Source organism: Mesocricetus auratus, unplaced genomic scaffold (genome assembly GCF_017639785.1).
Source record: "Mesocricetus auratus isolate SY011 unplaced genomic scaffold, BCM_Maur_2.0 Super-Scaffold_100021, whole genome shotgun sequence".
NCBI lineage: Eukaryota > Metazoa > Chordata > Mammalia > Rodentia > Cricetidae > Mesocricetus > Mesocricetus auratus.
Genome location: NW_024429202.1, coordinates 31,526,924 through 31,554,753, shown reverse-complemented (window position 1 = coordinate 31,554,753; position 27,830 = coordinate 31,526,924). Strand labels below are relative to the sequence as shown.

Genomic DNA, 27,830 nt, shown 5'->3' with positions numbered 1-27,830 from the left:
TTGTCTTTTCTCCTTGCCTTCCAATGTTTCTGCTCGCTTTATGAATGACCTTTGGGGACTGTGGCTCTGGGCTGCTGGGGATGATCGTCACGGTTCCTTGGCGTTGTCTGAGGAAAAGCCTGACCAGATGGGACCAGAGAACTCAGGGTGGGGGAAGGAAGAAGGGCTTTGTAGACCCAAGGATCTCTTTTACATCAGCTTCCCCTTCTCACACCAGAGCTCTTTATACAAAGCTGACACAACCGTGACTATTAACTAAAGTCTGTGACACTGAATCAGAAACACCATGGATGCATGGGACAGTAGCTTTGCATGGATTCCATTCCAGCACTACAAAACAAAATCAAAACCAGAAAGAGCAGGAGGGAGAGGCTAAGAACTGGAAACAACACAGCGAAGCTTAGTCTAAGGGAAGGACAGAGGCCTTGAATTGCTTCACACTCTAATGGGTGATGGAATTACTCCCCAGCATTTTATCTGTGGGAGAAATGCAAACTGGGCTTTTTATAGCCATCATCAGAAGGCTGGGAAGTTGCCAAGCTATTCCTTGAGTCCAGGGGCTGTTTCTGAGCCAGCTTTTACAAGCGTGCCCACGGGTACCCATGCTTCCATGCTCATCTGAGGGAAGAGAGCACATGGTGTCTACCTCATAGGACCTTTCGGCAAATAGGCAAAAGCCCCCCCCCCCCATCACTGTGAGCACTTTGGAACTACAGCAAGTGCTCAGTAAGAGGACTCTGTTCTGGCTATTCTGGTATTAATCAGAACAATCCATGGTAGGTGCCACTGCTTAGCCCTTCTCCGTTTTCACCCTCTGGGCAGGGAGGGACGAGCTCACCTTCAGTGCAGAGGGATGCATGGCCTCTGCTGGTGGGTCTTCCAAAGCCAGCTCCTGTCTCCTTTCCACCCGGACGTCTGCGTAACTGCTCAGGAAAGAGACAGACCACAGTGGCGCTGGGACATTCCAGGAGGGCAATACCTAACGGAGCACGTGGGGGCCTCAAGTAAAACCTATTCATGGCATCTGCAGCACAGAGGAGCCCACCTGTGACCTGCTTAGAGGACTGAGTTTCATTCCCACCTAATTGCCTTACAAAGACTCTAACATTGTATTGCAGGTGGTTCTATTTCCGGGTTGGTTTAATTTCCTTCCCTATTATTCTCTGTCCTTTCGTTTTCCCGAAACCTCCAGATATGGTAGCTTTTAAGATATATTTTTATTTGTTGATAAGCTTGTGCCTGCAAAGAACTAAAAACTGCTTCAAACATGTTCATTATCGACAGCATATATGGCAGTATATATAAAGAAATAAACCTAGAGGTAGCCAGAGACCCAGGCTGTGACTAGAGACCCTTTTTGTCACCGCTGTAGATAAACTGCAGTGTGGAGCTGCAGGATGGGGAGGTGACTGGGATGAGGAACTGGAGCCTTTGACCCCTTATTTATGTACTCAGTTCATTTCTCATCTCTCCCAGTTAGTGTCTTCCTATGACTTGGGAGGTGGAGGACCAAGGAGGGTGGCATCCTTCCCTGAGGACTGAGCAATCCCACTGAAAAAGACACAGGCTGAGAGGCAGCAGAGGACCACTGGCCATAAAGCCACAAGCCACAGGCTGAGGAAGTCCAAAAGGACGGGCTGGGAACTGAAGAGCGAGTCTGAGCATGGGCACAAAATGTAACGAAATGAGATCAAGGCCATTGGCTTGTCAAAGACCGGTCCTTTCTCTACTGTCTGCACATTAAACAAGACTGTTCTATACACATAGGTGTGTATCCACCGTCACATATATGTTATATGTACTGCTGTCCCCACTTGAATTCAGGACCCACTTGAATACTAAACTTCACAGATGCTCAAGTCCCTAACATACAATGGGTTAGTATTTACCCATCACCTGTATACATCCTCTTGCAAACTCAAATAATCTCTAGCGTCCTTCTAACACTTAAAGCAAGGTAAATGCTATGTGCAGAGTTGGCATGCTATGCTCTTTAGGGAACAGTGAGAAGAAAAATGCTCGTATATGTTTAGTATAAATGTAATTTAAAATATTTTCCATCAGTGGTTAGCCAAATACATGAACACAAAATCCACTTGATATAGAGGTGGACTATTACTTTTATCAGATTTTCTTTTCTGAGACAGGGTCTCACTCTGTAGCCCAGGCCTCAAACTTGAGATCCCCCTGACTCAGCCTCCCTGGTGCTAGGATTGTAGGAGTGTGACACTATGCGGGGCACAAAGTCTCTCTTCTAGATGACTTATGTTCTGGGCATTTCTCTCCGTGGATGGAGGGTAAATAAACAGTTTCCTTTACCTCTGAGAGTTGGGAATCCACATAGGTCACATCTATGCATACTGGACATATTGTTACCCTTTGAATTCCTGCTCACCCACCCTGAGCTAAAGGTTCCCCAAAACTACCAAGGACCCTCAGGGCCACTTTCTTACAGGCAGCCTAGCTGTTGCCCTAACACTGCCTCACTTGCCAGCGGGGGGTTTTGAAGCCTTAAAGAATAACGAAGCATGCGTTTGAGTTATTTGGAGGCAACATTTTAATGTTCTTCTCAAAAAAACAGCAACAAGGGAAAGCTGGGGGATGGATAGAGATGAGGGGAAAATATGTAAGTAGGTCAGTGAAGCTGGAACTTACTAAATAATATCCTGGCAGCTTTCAAAAGGGCTCGACTGAAAACTCAGAGCACTTCTCAGAGTCAGGAGGAGAGAGTGTGCACCTGGGCAAGGGCTGCGTTCTCACCATCCAGCTTGCAGCAGATGACAGCCAGAGAGTTTCCTCTCTCCCAGGGTGTCCTAAAGATGGTCACCGATCCTTTCCTAACTCTTGGTGGCCTCTCCCACCCTCCCAGGCACTTCCCAGAGGACCAGACTGCCTGGACAGTACCTGACCACCGAGTGTGTGCACACGATGAACTCGGGCTTGGAATTCCATTGGTGATAGGTGATGTAGTAGTGGGTCTGCAGCCAAATCCACTGCTGCCCTTTGGTTAGGAACCGGTAACAACATGACTTCCCTTTGCCAAACTGCATCACTAGGAGGGAAAACAAGAGTAGACTTTGCATGTAAAACATGCTGATGTAAAAGTGACCCTTTCCCCGAGACTTACTACTAAAGTCCAAGTGTTCCAGAAGGCAGCACCAAATACTGCTTATTTTCCTGGTTGCGCTGTATTCTAAGTGACCATTATCATGCAATCTGATACTTTTGGGGACTGGTAACATGCCAGAGATTGAATTTGGGGCTTCATGCTTACTAGGCTAGTGATCTGACTTAGTCATACTCAGTCAAACTGAAGAATTTCTTTTTTTCCCCCAAGACAGTGGTTCTCTATGTAGCCTTGGCTATTCTGGAACCCACTCTATATACCAGGCTGGCCTTGAACTCACAGAGATCTGTCTGCTTCTGCCTCCTCAGTGCTGGGATTAAAGGTGTGTGCCACCACAACCCTGAGTGAAGAATTCTTAATACAGTGATTCCATATGTTCCCAAATGCACCGAGGCCGAAAAGACTTCACATAAGGACACACAAGGATGGTTTTCCAGTTGGAGATTAAGTTAAAAAGAGGCCCTGGTTTTCTTGGGGGCTCATCTTCCTGCAGGTGAGATGCCTTTGGGACTTTAAGAGCAGAGCAGAGGATGGAGCATCCAGATACTGAGAGAAATGGACCCAAAATAGATCTTCCTGCCAGCAACCGATGGGCATCTACAGCTGTCATCAACAGTTGAATCTCAGTCTACACCATTTTAGAACAGAGAGACTGCATGGATGCCTGCATTCCAGGTCTCCCCCTGCAGCTGCACAGCTCCCTGGAGCCCCTATAGTTATGTCTGCAGATGGCTCCTTTGGGAGGTATCCAGGACAGAGTGCATGCTGGTGGTTTATTAGCTCATGTGAGGCAGAAGGATACATTATGAATCCTAGGAAGAAGACCAATTTGGATTTTATGACCACAGTCCCTGCAATTTAGCATCTTGTAATGAAAACAGTCACTTGGAAACTTACTTAGGAAAGGAGCTACCGCGCTGTTCAGATGGGGGTCTGATTAGAGCAGCCTGGCAGAGTGGACTCGTGGGCTCTACCAAGCAAGCCCGTCTTGCCTGAGTCACCGGGCAAGTCTATCGGGTGCCTCTTCAACGTGAGTGGCTTCTCTGTGCTAGAAGAGTCAGAGGCAGCCTGAGGGTTAAAGCAACCATGCCTCTCAGATCTGAATGTGAATACCAGTCTGCTGGAGGGACTTGTGAAAAGGGAGCTTCTCATTCCTGACCCATGGTAGAGGGAGCCCGACAGTCTGCAGCTGTAGTTAACCTGGTACTCCTGCAGCTTGGTTAAGTCTTTACACTTTGAGAAGTGAAGGGTTAAGGTTAAGCTAGTTGCAATTCCAGCATGTTCCTTTGTCAACAAGGACAGCGCAGAGAAGAAAGTCCTAACAGCCACTACAAACATGGCATCTACTGAAGACCATGTCCGTGGTCCATTTATCAGAATCCGTAGCTTAATGTTAGGGAAGCTGTCAGGACTCCGAGTGGTTCATTTCTGATTCTTCTTGTGAATGAGAGCTGGAAGAGCTGGTAATTCTTGCGTCCTATGGCAAGGGGACTACCCTTAATGTTTATTGGACTGTCCCCCTCTTCTGTGGCACAGAGCCTTCTCTGACATTTCCAGGACCCTCCAAGCCCCGCCAAGATCCTGCACATACCCCTTCCACACATTGGCAGCATCATTTGAAATCACCTGCTTCTGGATTTCTCAGCAGACCTTGCCCTGGAGGGCAGCCAGGAGGTGCTGGCCATGGGTACTGGCATCTTGTGGGTGAATGTCTAAAAGGACTTTTACTAGGAAACTCAAGCTACAAAGCCACTGCTTTGAGAATGTTGTATTTGAGGAGGACAGAAGGACAGTCTTAGCCCCATGATCAGCGACCAATATCTGACTTGCAAACTAAAGAACAAATAGAACATTTAGTATTCTGTCTATCAAATGCATCCCATAGCCTAAAAGAAAGTCCATCCCTGCCTTAATTTCTTGATTAGGATTAAAGAATGTGACTCTTCTTGTTGATAGTGGGGTGTTGCTGGAGATCAGGGCAATGTCAACTCCAACTTAAAGTAGGACCCATGGAGCTAAGCATAGGAAAGAACCCTGTTAGCCCATATGATTACTGCATGGGGCACGGTTGTACAGACTCCTGCTGTTTAGGCCCTTGTAAAGCAAGCACAAGACTCGTGGCTGGGCTGGTGAGTGGTACTCACGGTGCTGGTGGCACCTGGCCAGGAGCTCCAGGTCATCGATATGGTAGTAATCATAGCCTGAGGTGCCGAGTACTTCAAAGGGCAGGTATCCTATGATGGGAGGGGCTCTGCAGGGAGACAAGAGGAAATCTTCTCTTCATGAGAGGGAACTCCACGCTATTCACAAGCTGCTTGCAACACGCAGCGTGGAGGTGCAGCTTGCACCCTTAGTGGTTTCCACAGAGGCCTAGTTTATCAAGAACCAGAGGCAGGAAAACAACATCGTAAAGACAGTTGAGACCAGAGAGCACAAAATTAAAAAAGAACTCATTTACTTCAGCATACAGGCACTCCATTTCTTGGAATAACCTGGCCCAAATGATAATAAGAACTTATAGATAGTGAAGAATTTAAAACAGCTATAAATGGGGCCAGTACAATGTTCAAAATTTAAGGGCAGGGAGGGGTGGTTGTTAGTTCATAAGCTGGGAATAATGCTGTGAGGGAAAGAATACATTGAGATGAAGGGCCAAAGGGGGATTAAAGAAATCGGTGGATTTCTCTCCCCACATTTGCTTTTGCCAATCAGGAAATAGGAGTGACCTAAGTTGGGACCGTCCCAAAGATGTCTTGGGGCTGAGGCATCACTCTGAACACAGGACCTGCGCATGGGACAGGCACATGGGTGTTAGGATACTGACCTGCCCCTTAGCTGGGAACAACTGTCCCTACTGCCAAGGAGTCCTTCCCTTCAATGGGCCAGGCTGGACTTTATTCTCCCAAGCAGAACCTGGCTCAGGCAAACAACGCTTGAAAAGGACCCAACTCAAATATGTTTTTCTTTTCACAAACCTGTGATCCAGAAATAAAAATTTCCATTCCAAGCTATGCCTCGAAGTGAATTCCTCTAAAGGTTCGTCAGCTACACACATTTCCTGTGTTAGAAAAGGAAAAAAAAACCAGAATGTTTCTCAGGGTGCCAAATGCTCACCCTCGGCTGGTTCAAAAGGAATGAACGATGGGTAACACAAGTTAAAACTGTTCTGAGCCAAGCTCCAAATAGGGCTGGACTGAAATTTGTCATCTGTAGCTAATTTCCGTATTAGCTGATCCTAAATTTATTTCACAAACTGGGAAAAGTACCTAGAAACCAAACTGTGCCTCATCCCCTTCCCATTATCTGGAAGTGGAGAAAACATGTGGAGAAAGCTAGCTCTTCATCTGATTTTGAATCACTAATTTAATTCCATCCACATTTGTACCAGAGATGTGAAGTGCGATCATAGAAGGGAAAATACAGTAAATGCTCACATTTTTTTGACTCACAGTCTGAGGCACACCTACGCAGTGCATTATGGTGGTGCAAGGATGTGAATCCTTGCCAACAACGTCTTTATGGATTCATCAGCAATGGGTGCTGCCTTCAAACAAAAACAAACAAACAAACAAAACCAAAAAACCCCCGCAGGGACCCAGGGCTTGGGATGGGCCATGGGGGCAGGCACACGGCCTAGACATTTAGAGTTTTGAACACTAATTTTTTCAAACTAACTTTATCGCAGTTTTATTCTCTCCCATGAGGATAACTTACGACATGTAACCAAATGTGATGCCATCACAACCAAACCTGGGGTCCGCAACGGGACGTCCCTGTTGGGAACTTGCCTTTAAGAACTGCGGTGTCGCCAGACGCACTGTGGCAATGAAACAGACCTCCTTTCCTAGGGGCACACGGCAGGGTCGTGAAAGGGTGTTGTCAAAGCCATTGCAGGACGGGCTAGGCACTGGGAGGGAGGAGGACACACAGTGTTAGCCCTGCCTGGTGACAGCAGCTGATCCTGTCTGACACTGCCTTCTTTCGGGTGTTTGTGCATGATAACTTGCTCCATTTTTTTTTTTTACATGAGGTAGGCACACCTCTTATTCCCACTTCACAGGTAAGGAAACAGAGGCACTTGTTTGAGACCGTTTTCCTAGATGCTGAGCTAGGAATCAAAACCATGGCAATAACCACTATACCCCAATGGCCCTCACTTCTACTAGCACTTCTGAATGTGCTTCTTGTGTTGGGCAAACCGCTCTGCACTACAAGGCTCTCTTTCCTGACGCTGCGACCCTTTAATACAGTTCCTCCAGTCCTGGTGACCCCCCAACCATACCATTGTTTTCATGGCTACTTCGTCACTGTAATTTTGCTACTGTCACCAATCATAACATAAATGACATGCAACCCCTGTGAGGTTGAGAACCACTGTTCTGTCAGAAGGGCCTGGGTGCTGGCTTCTGGTGTTTTAAGGGTGAATTGCATTGTCTAACAATGTTTCTGTTACTGATAGCCCCAGGAAAAGAAAGGGGAGCGTCACAAGCGTGGAGGAATCTGTCTCAAACCTCATCTAGGGAGTCTAGGATGATTCAGGGGCCAGACCACTGAGGAGGGGCGTAGGTAGTTGTGGATGGATCTGGGATGCCCTCCATGGGGTTAAAGACTTAGTTTCCAGCCTGGTGCTATTGGAGAGTGGTAAAACCGAGAGATGCATTTGGGATGTTCTTGGCTCCTCGGGGTCTGCCTTTGAAAGGGATTTGTGAGGCTCTGGTTTTAGTCATGAACTAAGCAGCTCTGTTCTGATATGTGCTCTGCTTTCCCTAATGTCACCATCTTCCTCACCACAGGCCCCAAAGCAACAGGACAGTGGACCACAGACCGGAACCTCTGAAACCCTGAACCAAAGTGGCTTTCAAACTCATTGCTAAATATCAACAAGTTGAACAAGATGTGATCACATCTCTCTCCATAAGCCTGTTGCTTTTTTCCTCACAAGTCTAAGCAGACATAACTGTCGTTATTTTAGATGAGGAAACTGAGAACCAGAAAGGTCACATCAGAGTCCCACAGGACTTTGCCTAAATCTGAGTTCTGAGGGGATAAAGGGTTTGGATCTAGATTCATGTCCATCAATGTGTTGGAACCAGGCTCCCATTGCTCTCTTAAGAGCCCACTGGGTCTCAACCAAGTTCTTCCTGGGGTGCCCCAGACCTTTCTTCAGGGTGATTATGGAGAAGTAAGTGACCTTTTGGTCAGAAAAATTCCATTATCTGTAGATTGAATTTTTGAGGAGAGGAGAGAGCCCAGTTAAATATGAAAATAACCAGCTTGGCACATCCATAGAATCCTCAAATTCCAATGGGTTCCTGACTCCCCTGGGATCTCTGGTTTGGCAACTTGGGCTCCGCCCAGATCACATAATTCAGAGCTCCACTGTCTGGCCACCATGTGGCCAGGGCTGAGGATCCCCAGAGTAGAGGTCACAAGACCTTTCCTTTAAAACACATGGCTGGTTACAGTTGACTCTTCACAACTGAGACTTCTGAGTCTGCAAACTGGACCAACTGCAGAGCCCATGTATTTGAAAATATCTAAAAGAAGCCACCATATATCTATTGAACACACAAACACCCCCTCACACACATGTCCTTTCAGTGCCATTATTCCCTAAGAAATTCAGTAAAACCATGTAGCATTTACACTTTATTAGGCACTGTAAGTCATCTAGAGATGATTTAAAATATATGGGGAAGAGTGGAGGGTTGTATGAAAATGCCACACTATTGTATACAGGGGACTTGAGTGCCCATGGGTTTGAGGATGTCTGAGATACCCAGGAACAAGCCCCAGTGGATAGGTGTCTGTATAACCTGTGCCTTCTGAACTCACAGATTCCAGTACCATTATGCTTTCCAATTTAACCAAAAGCATATGGAACATCAGAAAACCAAATGCATTTTAAAATGAAATCTGCAAGATTATAGTCTAGCTTTCCAATCATTTTTTTGTTTTCTATATTTATAGGTTTGTAAATGAATCTATAATGTGGTCTGCTCTCCACTAACATGAATAAATTCATTTTGCCAAACACATTCTCTGAATTCACTCACATAAATACTAATAAATGTTTCCAAACATGAATACAAAGTGAGTAAAATAAAAAATAGTGGTCTCAAGAGAGTCTACATCTGTCATGAGCTGGCTTAAGACTATTGTAGATTCATTTTGTGGGGTGAGCCAAGAGATTTATCAAGGGGAAGGAAAACAATCTCACATAAGGGAAGGTCTGCAGATGTGAACATCTGTGTAATAAAAAAAAAGACATTAAAAATTTCCCAGATGTGAAATACTCTCTGCTCGGATCGAAGAGACATTACCCCACAAGATAATGACCTAATAAAATTCTCTTGGCTCTTTTTGGAATGCCGAGACCTTGGAGACAAACTTCCCAGGACTCCCTAGGAACTTAAGAAGGATGCCTTCTCCTCCTAACTGATACACCTGGCTTGAGCCACTCTTTGGCTCCTAAACCCACATGCTGCCAGCAAGGGCCTTCTCCCTCACTTCCTGTGAAAAGGGGACAGAAGATGGAGAAGTGGGAAACACCTGTCTAAGGTGTGTTCCTTCCTTAAGGAGGGCAGAGACTACCATCGTGGCCATTAAGTGGGATTTTGTAGACCTTCCACTTGGTCTGGCTGCCTTCCAACCCATTCTTATCTATTTTTTTTTTATTTTTAAGAACTTCAAAGGATCCAAAGGTGAAAATCCCCAGCTCTACCCCCATCCTTGCCTTGGGAAGTTCCAGTATTACTGCTAGCCTGCAGTTAGATGAATAGGCTACGGGTGGGCCCCAAATTGTCTCTTCTTTTCCCGACCAGCTTTCCCCACTGAAAACCTTATCCATCTGAGAGTCTGATCCAGGGTGATAAACAGTAAACCGGGGTGGATAGTCTGGTAAAGGCCAAGAGGAAGGTCATGCAGAGGAAGCGAGGGGAGGACACTCGCTTACATGCTGCTGGTTACATGTGAAATGACTGGTTTCATGAAACACTAGACTCCTCATGTGTTCCAGAGGCAGCACGCATGCATACTGTACCCTGGGTCTTCACAGTCACATTCAGCACTTAGAATAACTCTCTGGCACTTCAGATCCCAAGGTAGTTTGAAGCCATTAATTAAGGATTCAATTACCTATTTCAATTTAAATAACAAAAAATATATCTAATTACAACTGACTTCCTTATCTCTCAGGATTTGCTGCCGACTGTCGGTACAGCCCTCCTTTCTCTGGTCTCCCATACTCAGATACAGAGAACTGTTTCTCTCTTGCTCCATTTTCTTTCTAGAGGCTGCTAACTCAAAATTGATGCTGCCTTTGCCAAAAGTTGGGTAAGCAGGCCTTTCCCATGTGGGAGCTGAGTGAGCCTTGTTTCCCATCTCCAGCACTGAGCAGGCTCTTAGCACATGTTTTCTGGATAAATTTCTCAGGAAGGGCTTGCACTTGATACTCAAACTGAGCTTAGGGCTCAGTCCAGGAAGGGACTTTCCGGTCTTTGACAGTAAGTAGCACACAGACTTTGCGACCCTGGGGTGGCTTCTCTTTCTCAGGTCCTCCACTCTGGCACTGATGGAGGGTTCTGGAAGTCACTGACATTCAGGTTAGCTCACTACTCTACTGAAAGATAAACACTAGTCTAAAGGAGGCCTTGGCAAGATAGTGTCTGGGAATTACATGACACAATGGCCATCAAAGGTTGACAAACAGCAGAAGTGCCTATAAGGACCTCTGTTTGGAGAGATGCATGGTGACACTGCTTAGAATCTTCAGACTAAAATGTTTGGTCCAAAGGTTCTCAGGCTCTGAACTTTCCAAGATCCTCTCTATCTTAGATACCTCGAAAGAGTTCTGTCTTGCGTTGGCATTCTCGGGAGTCTCAAAAAATTAAACTCCCAAGATTCTGTGGGGACTCAGACTGACTAAAGCTACTTCTGTGTGACATACCCAAGGTTGGCTCCCAAGTCTGTCCCAAGGTAAAGCTGACCTCCCAAATCATGATAAAGATACAAGGCAAATCATGAACACACGGCTGGGAGATCTCAGGTGGCAGGGGAATTTTTCTCAGGGGTTTAGGAAAGGATGGGGGAGGATCAGAGTCAACAGTGGCTGTTAGCAGCAAAGGGAAGGAAAAAGTTCCCCGCTCCCTTCCCACTCAGCTCCGCAGCTCAGCCTTCTGTCCTCAGATGGAGATGCTGACACGCTACCTGCAGAGTCTATGGGAAAGCACATGACACATCTACACAGAAAGTGAAAGGCAACTTTCTGGGCATTTCTTGAAACAAACCAGAAGCAAAGCTGATGGGCTTTAGGAAGACACGACTTAGCAATCAGATGAGATTTGCTCTGCAGAAGGAGGAGGCTCCCAACCCCCTAAGTTCTGGTTTGGGACCATCGAGAGGAAAACACTCTTCAGTCCACTCATGAGGTACCACCTCCTACCAATGAAGTACTAATTTCAGCCTCCATGTTTTCTTCTTCACAAAGTGTTTAAGTGGGTATGTTCAGAACATCCAGATATCAGGGTTTGCAGCATGCTTTATTGGTGTGCTCTGAACAGCCAAATATCAACCTTCTTGGGAGACAGTCACACACTCACTCTGCTACTTCCTGGCCCGAGTACCACCTACGTGGCTCACATAATGCTTGGCTGTTTTATTTCTTGCAGGTTTGCTTAGCGAAGAAGTATAATGAGTGGGGAGAAGGTAAGAGCTCCATGAGAAAGCTGGGTTTGCAGTTTGGTGAACTGAGAAGAAGAACATTGCTCTAAAGGGAAACTGTATGTCTTACTTAAATACTTTCCAATTCCTGCCATTCACTGAGAATTTTCAGGGGACCAGAGGACTTTGGTAATGGAGTTAAAACTTCCCCCAGAGGATTGGTGTGAGTAGCAGTAAATTCTTCATATGCTGAGGAAACTGAATTTTTCCTTGAGGCCCTCACCCTATCTGGATATGTTGTCATATTTTCAGTTAAAATTATAGACCATCTTGCACATGAAGTCACTCTCAGATGAGAGCAAGCAGAAAGATGTAGGTTGATGAATGTATTCCCATTCTTCATTGCTCCATTGTAATATGGACCTTAGATGACTGTGCAGGACCATGGCCTTGGGTAATAGTCTGTTATTAACCATGATCGGAAACTCACTGCTGTTTAATCTGATAGCTGACCTCCACTGGGGGAGGATTTGAAGCTGCCTGGCTGAGTGGAAGGCATGTTTCCCTTCTAGCTCTGGGAGGCCAGTGATGTTCACATCAGATACTCTGTATAAGAGATTTCCAAACCCCTGCCTCTGTGTTCAGGGAGCTCTGGTGTGCCTGTACCTCGACCTCTTAAACCAAGATATCTTAATTAATTCAGCACAGGGGAGAAACAAAACACAGAAGCAACAGCCTCAAAGCCAGGCAACCCACAGAAACCCTGGGGAACACATGGAACCAAGTGTTAAGAAGCCGAAAGGCCCTGGCTTCTGCCAGTGCTGCAATCTGGTGCTGTGGTTAGCAGCAACTAGGTAAAATGAGGGCAGGGAAACTTTTATACTCTGGTGTGTGGTTTCTGGAAAGCCCAGGGTGGAATGTTTGCTGAGGGTGACCTATTTGGAACCATACCAGCAACTTTTGAAATACTGTGTTCTGGATTTTAGTCAGATGCACATCTAAGTCCAAGGCTGGGGGAGGACCCAATAAAGGGATGGCTTTCTTCTTGCCATAAAATGGCCTATCAGGAATAAAGCCTGCTTCTTAGGACCCCTTAAAGCACAGATGCTCGTCGTGTTCTTGACACTTCCCTAGCTGTTTTCTTCCTGCTCGTGTAGCAGCAGGGTAGGGGGGTGTGGCAGCAGCGTAGGAGGGTGTGGCACTTGGGTATATGGAACTTGAGAAGGTCCTCCTGACCCCATATTGAACTAGAAGCGTGAAAAGATGGGGGCGGTGTGTTTGTTCAAATGCATCTCTCCTTGTCTCTCTTCATAGAGAATATCTGTTGCAGGACAGCCGCAGTTCAAATAGAGTCGTTGTATTGTAGCGCTGTACCGGAAATGGTCAACACACAGAGCAGAAGAAGGCGGACCTCCTGCGATCAGTGGCCACCCCGTGCTCTGCACCAGCCAGGATTCCTGGGAAAGGACGGGACTTGTGGTCGCCTAGCTCAGTCTGTATTCTTCAGGAGCTTTTGCCAGCAGGCATCTTAGAAAACTGTCCTCAAGTGAACGCTTCTAAAAGGACTCATTTCTTGCCCCATTTCCCAACACGCATTTCTTCACATATTAAAAACATCTAGGATAAAGAAGTCCTGTGTTTGATACCTTCTTCCTAGAACACCGGGGGCCAATGATCATCTCCTAAGGAGTGACCAACAAATATACAATATTAAGGAGAGGGAAAGTTCCATTTTGCTCAAGTCTTTGGGCAACTGCTGCTGTTTATATTGCCCAAAAACCCTGGGATGGTAGACAGAGGTGAACGGACAGGTCCCCAAACTCCCACAAGAGTCTCACCAGTGGGGACAAAGGTACCCCTCCCCCTTCCGTGCTTCCTCCTCCCATCCTCCCTTCCTCCCTTCCACCCTACCCTCTTGGCAAAATCAGGAAGTTGGAAGAAACCCAAAGTGTTATCCGTAGTCAACAAAAAGCAGATGGGATCCCCATGTCCTACTGTGAAGGCCTCCAAAAGCTCTTACTGGTTCAGTGTCATCCTCTCCCTGCCCTGCGCCTGCTTAGATGGAACCCAGGGCTCAGGGCATGCCACTGGAGTGCTCCATCACATGCTCTACACTAGCTTTTTTTTTTTAAATTAGAAACAAGCTTGCTTCACATGTCAATCCCAGCTCCCTCTCGCTCCCCTCCTCCCCCACTCTCCCAAACTCCCCCAACCCTCACCCCATCCCCCTTCTTTCTCCAGGGAGGATAAGGCCCTCCATGGGGAATCTCCAAAGTCTGTCATATCATCCCAGGCAGGGCCTAGGCCCTCCGTCATATGTCCAGGCTGAGAGAACATCCCTCCATGTGGAATGGGCTCCCAAAGTCCATTTGTACACCAGGGATAAATACTGATCTATAATCCAAGGCCCCATAGATTTTTGAGGTCTCCTCACTGACACCCATGTTCAGGAGTCCTAGATCTGTCCCACAGTGGCCTCTCAGTCATCAGTCTGGGGTCCATGAGCTCCTCTTGTTCAGGTCAGCTGTCTCTATGGGTTTCACCAGCCTGGTCTTGATCCCTTTGCTTATCACTCCTCCCTCTCTGCAAACTGTACACTAGCCCTTTTTTAAGTAATTTATTTATTCTTTTAAATTTCATTTTACATTTCAACCATAGTTCTCCCTCCCACCCCTCCTCCCATGCCCCATCGCCTCCTCCCCAGCCCACCCCCAGTCCACTCCTCCTCATGAGTAAGGGCTCCCAAGAAGAGTCAGCAAAGTCTGACACAATAGGTTGGGGCAGGGCCAAGCCCCTCTCCCATGCATTAAGGCTGAGCACGTATGTAGCCCTGAATTTTTAAGCTGACACTCGACGATTGTACATACTAAGGAGGAACCAGGTGATGTTTCATGTATGCTGTGCACGTTCAAATAAGTGTAAGCACTGGTACCTCCTCAAACATTGATCACTTCCTTTTGGTAATGAACACTGAGGTAATTTCTTCTAGAGTTTGAAATGACTAAAGCATTATGGCTATCCCTAGGCACCCTACTGCGGTGGAAAGGGGCATTCGAATTTATGTCTCTCGTCCAACTATAGCCAGCCTACCCATTTCACCTCAGGTCTTCTGCATTCATGTCAAGGTCTCCATTCACACTTGGGGACTCTTGTCCCAGTCAAGCCTTGTGTGTGTGTGTGTGTGTTCTAGTCTTTTTTATTTAGTGTAGTTGAGAATATTCCTTGGCCACATCAGTTAGTCCAGTCATTACTTTAGCGTTTTAATTAAACTCACATGCCTTTTTAGCTACATCTTCACTTCCATTTTAATTTCCACCTTCTTTTGCCGGCTTCTGAAGTATAGTAACTTGAACCATACACAGTTGCCAGACTTGCTGATCAAGATAGGAAGACTGCAGTTTCATAGAATTTCCTTGGCAGATACGGCATTGTTAGGAAGTCCTCCTTAATTCTCTGAAAAGTTGAGCCAGGCTTTAAGTGATTGGGCAAACCGTATTGGTAGTAACAAGTGCTGTTTTCAACTAACATTCACAGAACTTTCAAATCTCCTGTAGGTTATTTCTTCCTGTTTTGTTATGTATTTTAGCTGTTCTGTTTGCCTGGCCCAAGGATAGCCTTGAACCCCTGAAGCTCCTCTTGTCTCCACCTCCCTAGTGTGGAAATTAGATGAGTACCTCACCAAGCCTGACTGATATGGAGCCGGATTCCAGCCCAGTGCCTTGTGCATTCTAGACAAGCACTCGATCTACTGTTGTCAACACAGACTTGCTTTCTAGTGAACTGAAGGTCTGTTGGGTTTCTTGTAGGGATCCCAATCAAGCCTTTCTAACTTCAGCTGACACAAGAGGTTCTAGAGGGAGACTATGTTCTTGGCTTCAACATTCCTGATTTTGACGCTGCATGTTTATAGCAGCAACAGTTAAAAAAAAAGTCACACTTAATTTCCACACATTCTTTCAAGCAAACAAACACTGTCTCGGCTTGAAGTGAAAATAAATCCTTGCTACTCAAAAAATAAAAATAAAAGCACTACTCAGGTATTCAGAAGGGAGCGTGCCTGTTTCCTTGAAGCCTTCTAAGGTGTGATGTATGACACGATGATTTAAAGCGCCACTGGAAGGTTCCTGAGTGAGAGAAATGTAAATTCGTGGGGTACAGCCAACCACAGGTTATCCTTAGAACTGACCATGTGCACTGTTGGCAACAGGGCCCCGAGGGAGCAGCATCCCATGGCTCTCAGTCAGTGCGTTTGGCCACCTGGGATATTCTTCCACGGTAGCAGTTGCCACTACAGCCAACAGACACACGGGTTTCAGACATCACGATAGAGCACCATAGTGTCAAATTTAATGCCTAGCTCTTTTCTTTGTGGTGCTGGGGACTGAACATGCCACTGAGCTGTATTCCAGACCCACACTGTATTTAAATACACAATTAAGCTGTGTCAAGCATATCTGCACACTTCCACCACCATCCGTCTCTAGAACGCTACCTTAGAAAATGGAAACTGTATACCCACTCAGCAACTCCCCACTAGTCCCTCCCCCAGCCCCCGGCAGACACCCTTTACTTTATCCCTATGGATGTAATGATACCAGGTATCTCATGTGTGTGGAATCCTACAATGTTTGTCCTTTGACGACAGGTTTATTGTACGTTTCAAAGCTCTCCTATATGGCAGCGTGCACCAAGATTTCCCTTCTGGATTGCTTCTTCCTTTTGGCAATGCCATTAATGCTACTATTAACACAGTTTACCCAATACCTCTTCAAGCACCTCCTGTCACTTCTTTTGGGTATGGACTAAAAAGTGACTGGATCATACAGTAGTTCAGTTTAGGCTTGAACATATCAGCATACACATTTTAAGCCTATTCTAAACAACCACGTATATTCAATGATAACGCTGATTGGAAAGGAGTGCTATTAGTCTCTAGGGACTGTTACAGTAATGAACTCATGAAGTCCAGGAAGCATGGAGCCAAAATCCCTCTCAGGCCTTTCCAATTGCATGGCCCTTGGCCTTGGGTCCCCTGAACTAGCATTTTGAACCAGGGCTAAAATTTTTCATTTTGACAAGATGCCTCATCCAAAGAATCACTGCTCTGGTGTTGGCATGATGCTGGATTTTCTACTGGGTGTCAACTTCTTCAGTCAGGCAGCCTGCAAACTACCAGTTACTTCTGTGTGATGGCTCCTTAATGTTGTCTCGTGAAGCTTGCTCAAGCTTTTCTGATCAGCCAGATCAGACATGGTCAGGCCCTGGCTTCATTTAGACTTAGGGGCCCACCTAGGAGAATGAATGCACCCCACCACTTAACATCATAGTCACATGGATCCCTGGATGGATTGATTGGTCCTCTGAAGGGCCAAGCCAGCCACGGAGGCCACCATCCAGGCAAAAATCCCTGGGCAAGGACCTGAAAATCACTCTGGCAAGTTTCCTCTACTTAGTATATCCTTGAAGCCTTTTAAATGAAGCATGTGTGTTTATTCAAATACCATGCAGCCAAGGATCGTTTGGGGTGGAAGGAAAAACTCCTGGTTAGCCTCAGCATTAGAATGTGGTGCCATGACGTTGGCTTGTTCCACTGGAACCTGGGACTCATTTGGCTGGGGTAACAGCCCCAAGTGGGTCCCCGAGTCAAACAGCCGTAACTGAAGCAGCAGAAGTTAGAGCTGTTCTCATGTGCTCCCTGTGCCTCCTACAAGTCCTCCTCCTCAGCTCTGCAGCTCAGCATCCTACTCTGTTTTCCTCTAGTTTCACTCTCCCCCCACTCCCCCATCAACGTCGTCTCCCCTGTTCTCTTCGTATTTTTATGAAATGTTAGCTTTTCTAATATTATCCCTTCTGTCCTTCTGTGTTGAGGCCCACAGCAACTTGAGAAGCAGGCCTTTCTGTGCTCTGCCCAGAGTGGGACCTGCTTTTGCAATTTCTGGCATTAGACCCTGCATTCCCATTTTGCGTGGGCACCAAGTCAAAATGAGGGGTCAAGTCTAGTTTAGAGCTCATGTCTCTGCAGCTAGAGGTTAACTGATCCAATGTAGACCCCTGGTTCATGGCAAAACAGTCCCTTACTGTTAGAGAGTGAAGACCCGTGAACCAGACCTTGGGCTCACAGCGGGACTGTACGGGAGAGACAAACATGCAGGAAGAGGACAGATCTGGGTGCCACAACTCAGGCCTGTTGGTGGAGTACGTAGGCAGAGACTGTTCTTTATCAAGTGTAAACTATTTCTCATTGCACAGAACTATCCCGCCAGGCTGAAAACAAATAAACACATCTCAAACAATTCAGGGTGCATGCACACACCAGCACAAACTGGTGTGTATGTATGTTCTTGAATGGGAGAGAACACTGACCAACACACACACCCACAGACACACAGACACACAGACACACACACACACACACACACACACACACATACACACAGAGGAGCGAATGCCTGTTCCTGGGCACAGGAAAATCCAAATGCAGACATGAAGTAATTCTTAGGACCTCGTGTGATTGTTTTGCGTGATAAAAGAAACCATTGAAAGGACAGGACAATTAAAGCTTACCATTGTTGTAAGAGCGAAAATTTCCTACAAATTTTATGTATTCATAAGTTGGAAATTCCTTTGGGTTCAAGCTGCCTCTGAGAAGGTGGCAATAAAACTCTAAATCGTTGTCAGCTGGGTCGTTAAAAGGAAAAGAAAGAAAGGAAGAGGACTGTTACAGACTCTAGACTAAACAAGTCGTGCCTTTATGATTTACTCTACACATAGCCTGTGTGGTGTTATCCTTATAACGGACTGTCGGATCTGGCTTCTAACCCTTGAAGCTACAGGCCTTTCTCTCTGTAGCTCATACATATTCCACATTCTATACTTGGACCCAATTAGTCAATTTGCACACAGATGTCTGTGGTTGGTTATGTCGGCATCGATTAGTTCTGGTTGTTTTCACATGGCATACTAAAATAAAGCTGCTCGTATAGAGCCACTCTCTTTAATTTAATCTTTTTTGCTTTGCTTTGAAGGAAAATCAGATGTACGACGGGACCAATTATGCATGGAAATGGACTGGGGCTTGAGCAAGCGCAAGCATCTTTGCTACCGCCTGCAATTGCGTATGCTTCGTTAAGTGGCGCGTGGTTAGCAGCCACCGAGGTCCGCCTTCTATCTGGGTTGCCAAATATTTTGATATAAATCTCAAACTTCCATAAAATTGCACATGTATATAAATAACCAGATGACAGCCACAGGAGGACAGAGCATGGATTTCCGACCTAATTATTCCACTAGCAGTTGATTATTTTTCTATCACAGAAACTTTACCTGCTAGTGTTCCCTACAATCAGCAGACTGCTCAGTGGATTTTGCCCTATTTATTACCCTCACGTAAAAAGGCATCTCTTGTCGTACATGCAAAACATGTTATTATTCTGAAGCCGTACTTTCAACTTTTCCACATAAAAGCTAAAATGTCTTACATGCTGCAAGTTCCAGTTTTAGCTTCGACTTAAAATATACCTCAAAGGATCTTGGAAATGTTCTGAGTCACGAGGAAAATTACTCTTAAAATTAGTCCTCCCTTCTTAACTCATTCTGACCTCCTTTCTCAAGCTAGAGCTACATCCCAGTCTGTAGATCGGGAAGGCGAACTTACATTTTAGGAATTCTGGGGAGGGGGAATCCGTCACAAGCGCATGGGAGGAGAGCATTTTATAAACTTCAGAGTGCTCTTGTTCTGGAAGGAAATTTAACAAGTTCTGATCCATGACATCCGACTGCAAGAGAAAATAAAGAGAAAAGGCACACGGCTCGACCGAGTGAACTTCACAGAAGGCAGAGCCTGAGAGCTCTTGAGAGCTCAGACTGATCTGGAGATGGAAACTGAGGGACACATGGTCAGTGAAGACTCTCCTTGGACCCGTCCTCTGGACCGGGGAATTACAATGTGAAAGGTTTTAGAGGGGTTGGGGCGCTGGCTCAGTGAGAGAGAGAGCGCTTGCTCAGCATGCATGAGGCCCTGGGCTTAGCCAGCTGCAAACATGTAGATTAAAAAATATAAGAGTTTCAGGGATATCTATACGTGACTCTCTCTGTAGCTCAGGTGATATTGCGGAAGTGAGGGTGGAAGGAATGTAGAGCCAGAGGACGGGGAAGCTGTCTTCTGGGCATGACATGGCTGTCACACTCAAGAACTCACAACAGCTGTGCTTATCTTCCCAGGACCTGTACAAGAAGGCTGCCCCCATCACCATTACACCACAGACTGCGGAGGGCCTGGGGGTGGGGGTGGTCCTGAGCAATGTACTGGCAATTAATGGCTTCTGGGGAAGGGGATGTCATCAGTTCCTGTGATCCTGTCAAAAACACACCTACCCATGCTCACATAGGCAGCCCTGCTTAAACTCACTGGGTTACGCCAAAACAAAACAAAAAGTCCTGAGAGTAGAAAGGGAGGCATATAGGTTAGAAGAAAGCACCCAAGGGGAGTGGGGGGAGATGAGAGAGGGGGTAATGAGAGGTAAAAGTGACCACAATACATTATGTATGAAATTGTCAAAGAATAAAAACATTAGTGTCTTTTCAGATGCTCCCCAGCCCCCCCAGGAGATTATCTCCTACGGAATCCATGGTGCAGTATTTTCACAGATCCTGGGCTCAGATCATCTCTAACAGTGCCTGAGGCAAGGTGAATGCCCTACACAGAGTTCTATCATTTAGAGACTAATGACATGGAAAAGGGGTCTGTGTACGGTCAGGGCGGGCACAGTTTTAAGTATTTCTAACCTGCAGATGGTTTGGTCTGTTGGCCAGGAGGATTCTGCCCTGGCCCTCAGGCATAAGTGCTACTCTCTGTGGACTTAGGGAAAAACCAAGTGTCAAGTCTGACACATGTACAAAGAACCAAATCCTCTCCTGCCCTGGAAAGCCCTATTTGCCAATCCTCCTGCCTTCTGGGTGGAGACAGTGAGGGTGATAAGGAGCCCTGGGGAGAGGCCAGTCATCATTTAAACAGCCATAAAGGGAACATGGAGTTCCCTGGACCTTTACCCCAGCAAAAAGCTGCTATTTATTTCTCATAGGCCCCTAACTGATGGAGTTTCATTTTGTTCCCCTGAGTTCCCAGACAATAGGAATTAGAAATACAAAACGAATACTACACACAGCCTAGGTACAACTGTGTCCCACAGAAGTGTCAGTAAAATGAACATAAGTGGCTGCAGTCTTGATCTCTGACAGAAGGTACCAGCCAACCCAGATGCTGAACTCTTGGGAGGTGGCCAATGTAAGTGAGGTACAACGGTTTGACCAGATACCAGGAGCTCTCAGTGAAGAGAGGAGACCCGAATGGCTTCCCCTATGCCCCATTTCCCCTCAGAAAAACACACCCCTTCCTGCAGTTTTAACACATCTGTATAGACCCCCAAACTTGAATCTCCACACGCTTTCAAGTACACGGGCCCAACCTTCCATCAACCACCAGATTTCCCAGGACCATAGATTCATAGGTATATCCGTATCATCGTAATCCCACACTGTCCTCTATGTATCCACGATTCCCATCTCTACAAATGCTATCGCTAATTGGTCACCAGGTCACTTGGTGCATCACCCACATTGGAGGCATTCAGGTTATCCTTGTCTCCTTACACCTCCATCTCCACACCCAGACAGTATCTACTTCACAGTTTTTGTTACTGTGATAAAACACCACCACCAAAAGCAATTTGGGGAACGTCTTAGCCAGGGATTCTCTCTCTCTCTCTCTCTCTCTCTCTCTCTCTCTCTCTCTCTCTCTCTCTCTCTCTCTCTCTCTCTCTCTCTCTCTCTCTCTCTCTCTCTCTCTCTCTCTCTCCCCTCTCTCTCTCTCTCTCTTTCTTTTTTCAAGACAGGGTTTCTCTGTATCTTCCTGGCTGTCCTGGAACTCACTTTTTTACCAGGCTGGCCTGGTACTCGGAGATCCACCTGTCAGTGCCTCCTAAGAGCTGGGATAAAAGGCAGGGCACCATCTTAGCCCAGCTTAGCTAGGGTTTCTACTGCTTCGATGAAACATTGTGATGAAAAGCCAGTTGGGGAGGAAAGGGTTTATTTGCCTCACACTTCCACATCACTGTTCATCACTGAAGGAAGTCAGGACAGGAACTCAAACAGGGTGGGAACCTGGAGGCAGGAGCTGATGTTTGCCCAGCCCGTTTTCTTATAGAACGCAGAACCGTCAGCCCAGGGGTGGCACCGCCCACAATGGGATAGGCTCTCCCCCATCAATGACTAATTAAAAAATTGTTCTACAGGCTGGCCCATGACCTGATCTTATGGAGGTATTCTCTCAGTGGAGGTTTCCTCCTCTAGGATGACTACAGTTTGTGTCAAGTTGACATAAATCCAGGCAGCGTTGTTGACCTCTTGTCCACTCGACACATAAACGCAGCACTGCTAAGCCACAACCTTTCTTTTTCCTGGTCACCCCCAAGATCATACATTAATAAAGACATTACAACATAAAACGTTTTCCAAAGTTGAAAAAGTCCCACAGCCTTACAAATTCAAACACTTGAAAACTTGACTCTTTAAAAATGTAGTCTTTTAAAACCCCAGTTCTTGGTAAAGCCCAAATCTCCCTCTCGTCTTTCTCTCTTTAAGTTAGAGTCAACTGTGGACTTCTCTGCTTTTTAAGAGGGAAGGAGGAGAGCACAGTCACAACCTGAACAAACAAAGCGAAACTCCTAATGGTGTAAATAAAGGAGCTTCCAGCGTCTGGGACCCACTCACAATCTTCTGGGCTCCTCCCAGGGGCTTGGGTCACTCCTTCGGCTCCGCCCTCTGCAGCACACATAGCTCGTCTTCTAGGCTCCAGCTGGCTCCACCACCCTGCTGCTCTTGTTCTTGGTGGTCATTCCATGGTCCTGGCATCTCCAAAACTGCTGGGGTCTTCTGCTGCAACTGGGCCAATAGCCTTTCACCAATAACCTGTCGTAGGCTCTCTTCATGGCGCTGAGTCTCAACTTCTGTGCATGACTCCTTCAGCCTGGGCCTTCAACTTCCACTGAGGCTGCACCTTCAACCAATGGCCTCTCCTGACCTCTCAAGGTGCCAAGCCGCAACTTCTCTCCGTGACCCTTTCATGCCTTCAAAACCAGTACCCCCCCCCCCCCAGGTGACTACCAAGTTCGGCTGCCAGCACAAGGTACAACCTCGGACACCTCTGGAACACAACTTCAGTGTGCTGACTCTGGGGAAAACACTTCCCAGAAGAGTTCACCTCAGTGATGCTGGTCTCTTCTTAACCGCTACCATATTCTTAGCTCCAGCTAATCAGCATCAACAGTTGTCTCAGTAACGCAAAGGTTTCACTTCAATGTAGCCAGCCTCTTGTTAGTCATGGCTGACCATTCTGACCAGAATGGCAGAATCTCAACTCAAAATGACTCAAATGGCCCTGATAGGGTCTTTAAACTTCCCTCTGGAACTTCACAAGCCAGGCCTCTGTCTTTTGCACTGTTCTTGACATTTTTATCTCACAGGCTCCTACAAAACATCCCACTGAGATCTTAACACTTTCCTAGTTCAAAGTTTCAAAGTTCTTCTGCAAGCCTCCCCAAATCATGGCGCCACTGTGCTGGCGGCAACCTGTCTTAGTTAGGGTTTCTATTGCTATAATGAAACACCACGGCCAAAAAGCAAGCTGGGTTTATTTGGCTTACACATCCACATCACTGTTCATCGTTGAAGGATGTCAGGATGGGAACTAAAACAGGGCAGGGTTTATTTCGCCTTATACTTGCAGGTAGCAGTACATTTCTGCGGGAAGTCAGGGTAGGAAGTCAAGGCAGGAACCTGAGGCAGCGGCTGAAGCAGAGGCCAGGGATGCTGCTTACCGGCTTGCTTCCTAGGGCTTGCTTGCCCTGCTCTCATTTCATTGTTTTTCAAGACATGGTTTCTCTGTGTAATATCTTTGGCTGTCCTGGAACTCATTTTGGAGACCAGGCTGATCTTGAACTCAAAGAGACCTACCTGCCTCTGCCTCCCGAGTGCTAGAATTAAAAGCGTGGGCCACCACCACCCAGCTAGCCACCTTTCTTATATGACTCCTGACCACCTGACCAGGTATCCCCCCCCCCACAAACGCACTGAGCCCTCTTACATAAACCCTTAATCAGGAAAATGTCCCTGCACATTTGCCTACAGGCCAGTTTAATGGAGGTATTTCTCAATTTCTTTCCAGATCACTCTAGCTTGTGTCACGTTGTCAAAACAAACAACAACAAAACAAATAAGCAGGGTAGTATCCTTGGGCTGCTTGGAGGCATTCCCTGTAATTTTCTCCGCTCCATTTCCTCTGCTTCTGTGGTGTCTACCTATCTGGATCACGTTTATCTCTTACCTGGGCAATGCCATGGACAAAATGGGCTTCTCACCCCAATGCTTGTCCTTGTGCGATTCGACCTCCTTAGCAGCCAGAAGGGGCCCTAGATCATATCAGGTCATCACCTGCTTACCACTGTCCCTGGATTCCCCCTGTCCTAAGAACAGAGACTCAAGTCACCACATTTTTTAAGTTCCGTGCCCTTTACCTGCCCACTGTTTGCGGCGCCTCCTACTTTCCCAGTCTGCCTTTCTCCCATCTATCAGGTTTCTTGGGCCTTCACCCGGCTGAGCCATCCCACACCTTTCTTTGTGTTCAGTGAGCTGCTGAGTTTCGAAGTCACATCCTCCTAATGAGCTTGCAGCTTCCTTCCTGGACATGCTCTCCCTAACTGCTTACCCCCATCCCTCCCCCGACATGCTGTTATGTCATATTGTTGCTGCTAGTTAATGGGCCTGTGAGAATAGCCCCTCTGCTAGGTCATCAGCATGACTCCATGTCACAGCAAAGCCCCCAAGAGTCCCAGAGAGGGTTTAAACATTGGCGCTGCCTGCCTCATGAACCACACTTTCTTCAAATGCAAGAAAGAAGAAGGGTAGGGATTAAATGAGATGAAATTAAGGATTAAATTAGCCCACACTGCTGAACAAACAGTACACAGCAAACACTCCATAAATGCCAGGTACGCTGAGCAAACCCTCAGGGAATGTATATACATGCAACTGCAGTGATGTTTTCTTGCTTATACACCTGCAGACTGGTCCCCTGCTTTCCTTGTATCCATGGGAACCCCAGAGCAGGTTCAGTGCTATGGCCCTGATCCCCAGCATGTCATGTGGACCAGCTGGATAACCAGCCCCATGAGAGAAGATTGTAAAAAGTGCCCGAGAGCCCCGAATATGGATGCTAATTTCAAATGATGTGCTAGGAGGTCTACAAGGGAACAACCTTGGAACGAGGACTCCTTGGGTGGGATCCAAGAGTAGGATGGAGTTTGGGAGATGGTCAGAGTGGAAAGGAACTCCAGGCAGAAGTCAGTACACACACACACACACACACACACACACACACACACACACACACACACACACACACACACAACACACACACACCACACACACACCACACACACACACACACACACACACACACACACACACACACACACACACACACACACACACACACACACACACACACACACACACACACACACACACACACACGGCTGCCAGAGGGTAGAAGCAAGGAGGACAGGTAGCTATGGAAGAGGAGGTTGAAAAGAGGATGCAGACCCAGGGTGCAGAGTCCTGGTTGGAGGAGTCAGTGTACCAGGAGGGCACTGAGACTGTGAGAGCGGGTGGTAGGAGGTAGGATAGACAGACCCTGGCTTGCAATTGTCTGACTTGCCCGTGGTCCCAAGTTGACTCACATTCTGTAGAAATTACATTTATATTTGAGTTTGGATCTTTTCCTTGACTAGAAATTTGTGGTCTACTCCTCTGTGGCGATGCTGGGCAGTGGCAGGGAGCTATTGCCCAAGTCAGCTTCACAATCACGATGGGAAGCTGCAGCATGTCCTGGGATGCTAAGCCAAGGCACAGATCCAGGTCCATGTCATGCATTTCTGACTTAACGATGATCACAGCTTGCTGATAGGCTCATCAGGACACCACCCTGTTATAAGTTTGAAGAGCATCTTGCAACGTAAAGAGATGCCACTTCTATGGTCTGAAGGGTGGGACACCATCCACTGGGTTAGAGATGCTCAGAGTATGAACATAAACAAGAGAGGGAGCAGAGAGCAGGGACAGGGCCCACAGCACTTAATTCACTGCTAACTCCAGCCAGTATTACTGAGGGCTCCTGGCTGTCAAACTCCATTTGGGAGACTGAGAAAGCATTATAGAGCAGGCAAAGCCCCTCCCCTCTAGGAGCCAGCATTTTATCGGGTGTGAGGACAACGGACAAGGCGGTTGATTGACTGGGAGTTAGGGAAGAAAGGGTTTAGATGGCTTACACTGGAGATACAAGTTCTTCCCTCCATCAACAGACCCTACAGATACCCTTTATCAGCTTATGCCATCATTTCTCTGGCTTTCACCACCTTCCTTCTGGTGCTCATGATTTTATTTTAAGCCAATTCCCTCTAGCATTTTTAGAGTATGACTAATGCTCACCCAGGTGACAGTAGCCTTTCTTCTTAAAGATATTTCAGACTCTTGAAAACCCTAAGTCACTCCATAGTCTTTTCTCTGAGGGTTCCATCTAAATCCTTCCCCTAGGGTGGGTGTGGCAGAGTGGCAGACTCTTTTGGCCTGGGTCCTTATGTGGAAGAGCAATGGTGGGGCACACAGATGAGTGACTATGTAACACAGAGATCAATGGATGGGGTAGGTTATGCGGGGTATATGGTAGGCTGTGAGATTCTGGTACTTAAGCAAGGTCTCAGTGCTGCTCTTAGGTCTTATATTCATTTGCTGCTTGTTTTACTCTGATGCCATTTTCAGATGATAAAAACTGTCATAAACAGTGATGGTTTGACAATTTAAATCCCAGCGCTGATGGAAGAGTGCATTACACCTGCAGCTGAACTGTTTCTTCAATGAGCTGAGCTCTGTTGATTACAAAAATAGCAATTGCAGAGATGAAGGAGGGGCCACACCATCTGCAGTCATTTTCCAATCTGATTCATCCTCAGGAGCATCGTTTACCTGTGGGAGGCAGGTGGTAGTAGGGGCTGTCTCCCACTTGTTGATAGACCCTGGGCTGATTTATCTAGGAGTTGGCCCCACTCTGGACTTTCCTGGGAAGGCCTCACCTGACCTCCACACTGTGCTGTTCTTAGGTCTCTCCTTGCCAAACCTTGGGAGTCTCAGATGAGCTGAGATTGCTGTGGGCATGGAAACCTCTCATTCTTGAACAGGTAACAGCAGTTTGATGGCACCCAGCAAAGTGTAGTGAGCCTGTATAAGAATCAGCTTCAACGAATTGGTACAGGAGACAGCTTCCTGAACATAACACCAGTAGCACAGACAGTGAGATCAACAATTAATAAATGGGACCTACTGAAACTGAGAAGCTTCTGTAAGGCAAAGGACATAGTCAGCAAGACAAAAAGGCAGCCCATAGAATGGGAAAAAATATTCACTAATCCCACATCTGACAGAGGGTTGATCTCCAAAATTTACAAAGAACTCAAGAAGCAAGTCTCCAAAGCACCAAAGGACCCTATTAAAAAGTGGGCTGCAGAACTAAATAGAGAGTTTTCAATAGAGGAGTCTAAAATGGCTGAGAGGCACTTGAGAAAGTGCTCAACATCCTTAGCCATCCGGGAAATGCAAATCAAAACAACTCTGAGATACCATCTCACTCCTGTCAGAATGGCTAAAATAAAAAACACCAATGACAATTTATGCTGGAGAGGATGTGGTGAAAGGGGAACACTCCTCCATTGCTGGTGGGAGTGCCAACTGGTTCAGCCACTTTGGAAATCAGTATGGAGATTCCTCAGAAAAATGGGAATAAACCTACCACAAGACCCAGCAACTCCACTCTTAGGCATATATCCAAAAGATGCCCATTCATACAACAAAGATGTCTGTTCCACTATGTTCATAGCAGCCTTATTTGTAATAGCCAGAACTTGGAAGCAACCTAGATGTCCCTCACCCGAAGAGT

General features: G+C 46.6%; 1 protein-coding gene across 4 annotated transcripts in view; it reads right to left on the bottom strand.

The window, feature by feature from the left end:
* Npas2 (neuronal PAS domain protein 2) overlaps positions 1-27,830 on the bottom strand; it is a 174,552-nt gene that overhangs the window by 34,022 nt on the left and 112,700 nt on the right. For all 4 annotated transcript variants that reach the window (XM_040729340.1, XM_040729338.1, XM_040729337.1 and 1 more), the window contains exons 6-12: positions 19,443-19,563; positions 18,353-18,466; positions 6,916-7,034; positions 6,103-6,185; positions 5,272-5,378; positions 2,905-3,052; positions 839-923 (exon numbers count right to left, since the gene is read on the bottom strand). In XM_040729340.1, the coding sequence (XP_040585274.1) occupies positions 839-923; positions 2,905-3,052; positions 5,272-5,378; positions 6,103-6,185; positions 6,916-7,034; positions 18,353-18,466; positions 19,443-19,563 (777 nt within the window). The remainder of the gene's footprint in view (positions 1-838; positions 924-2,904; positions 3,053-5,271; positions 5,379-6,102; positions 6,186-6,915; positions 7,035-18,352; positions 18,467-19,442; positions 19,564-27,830) is intronic.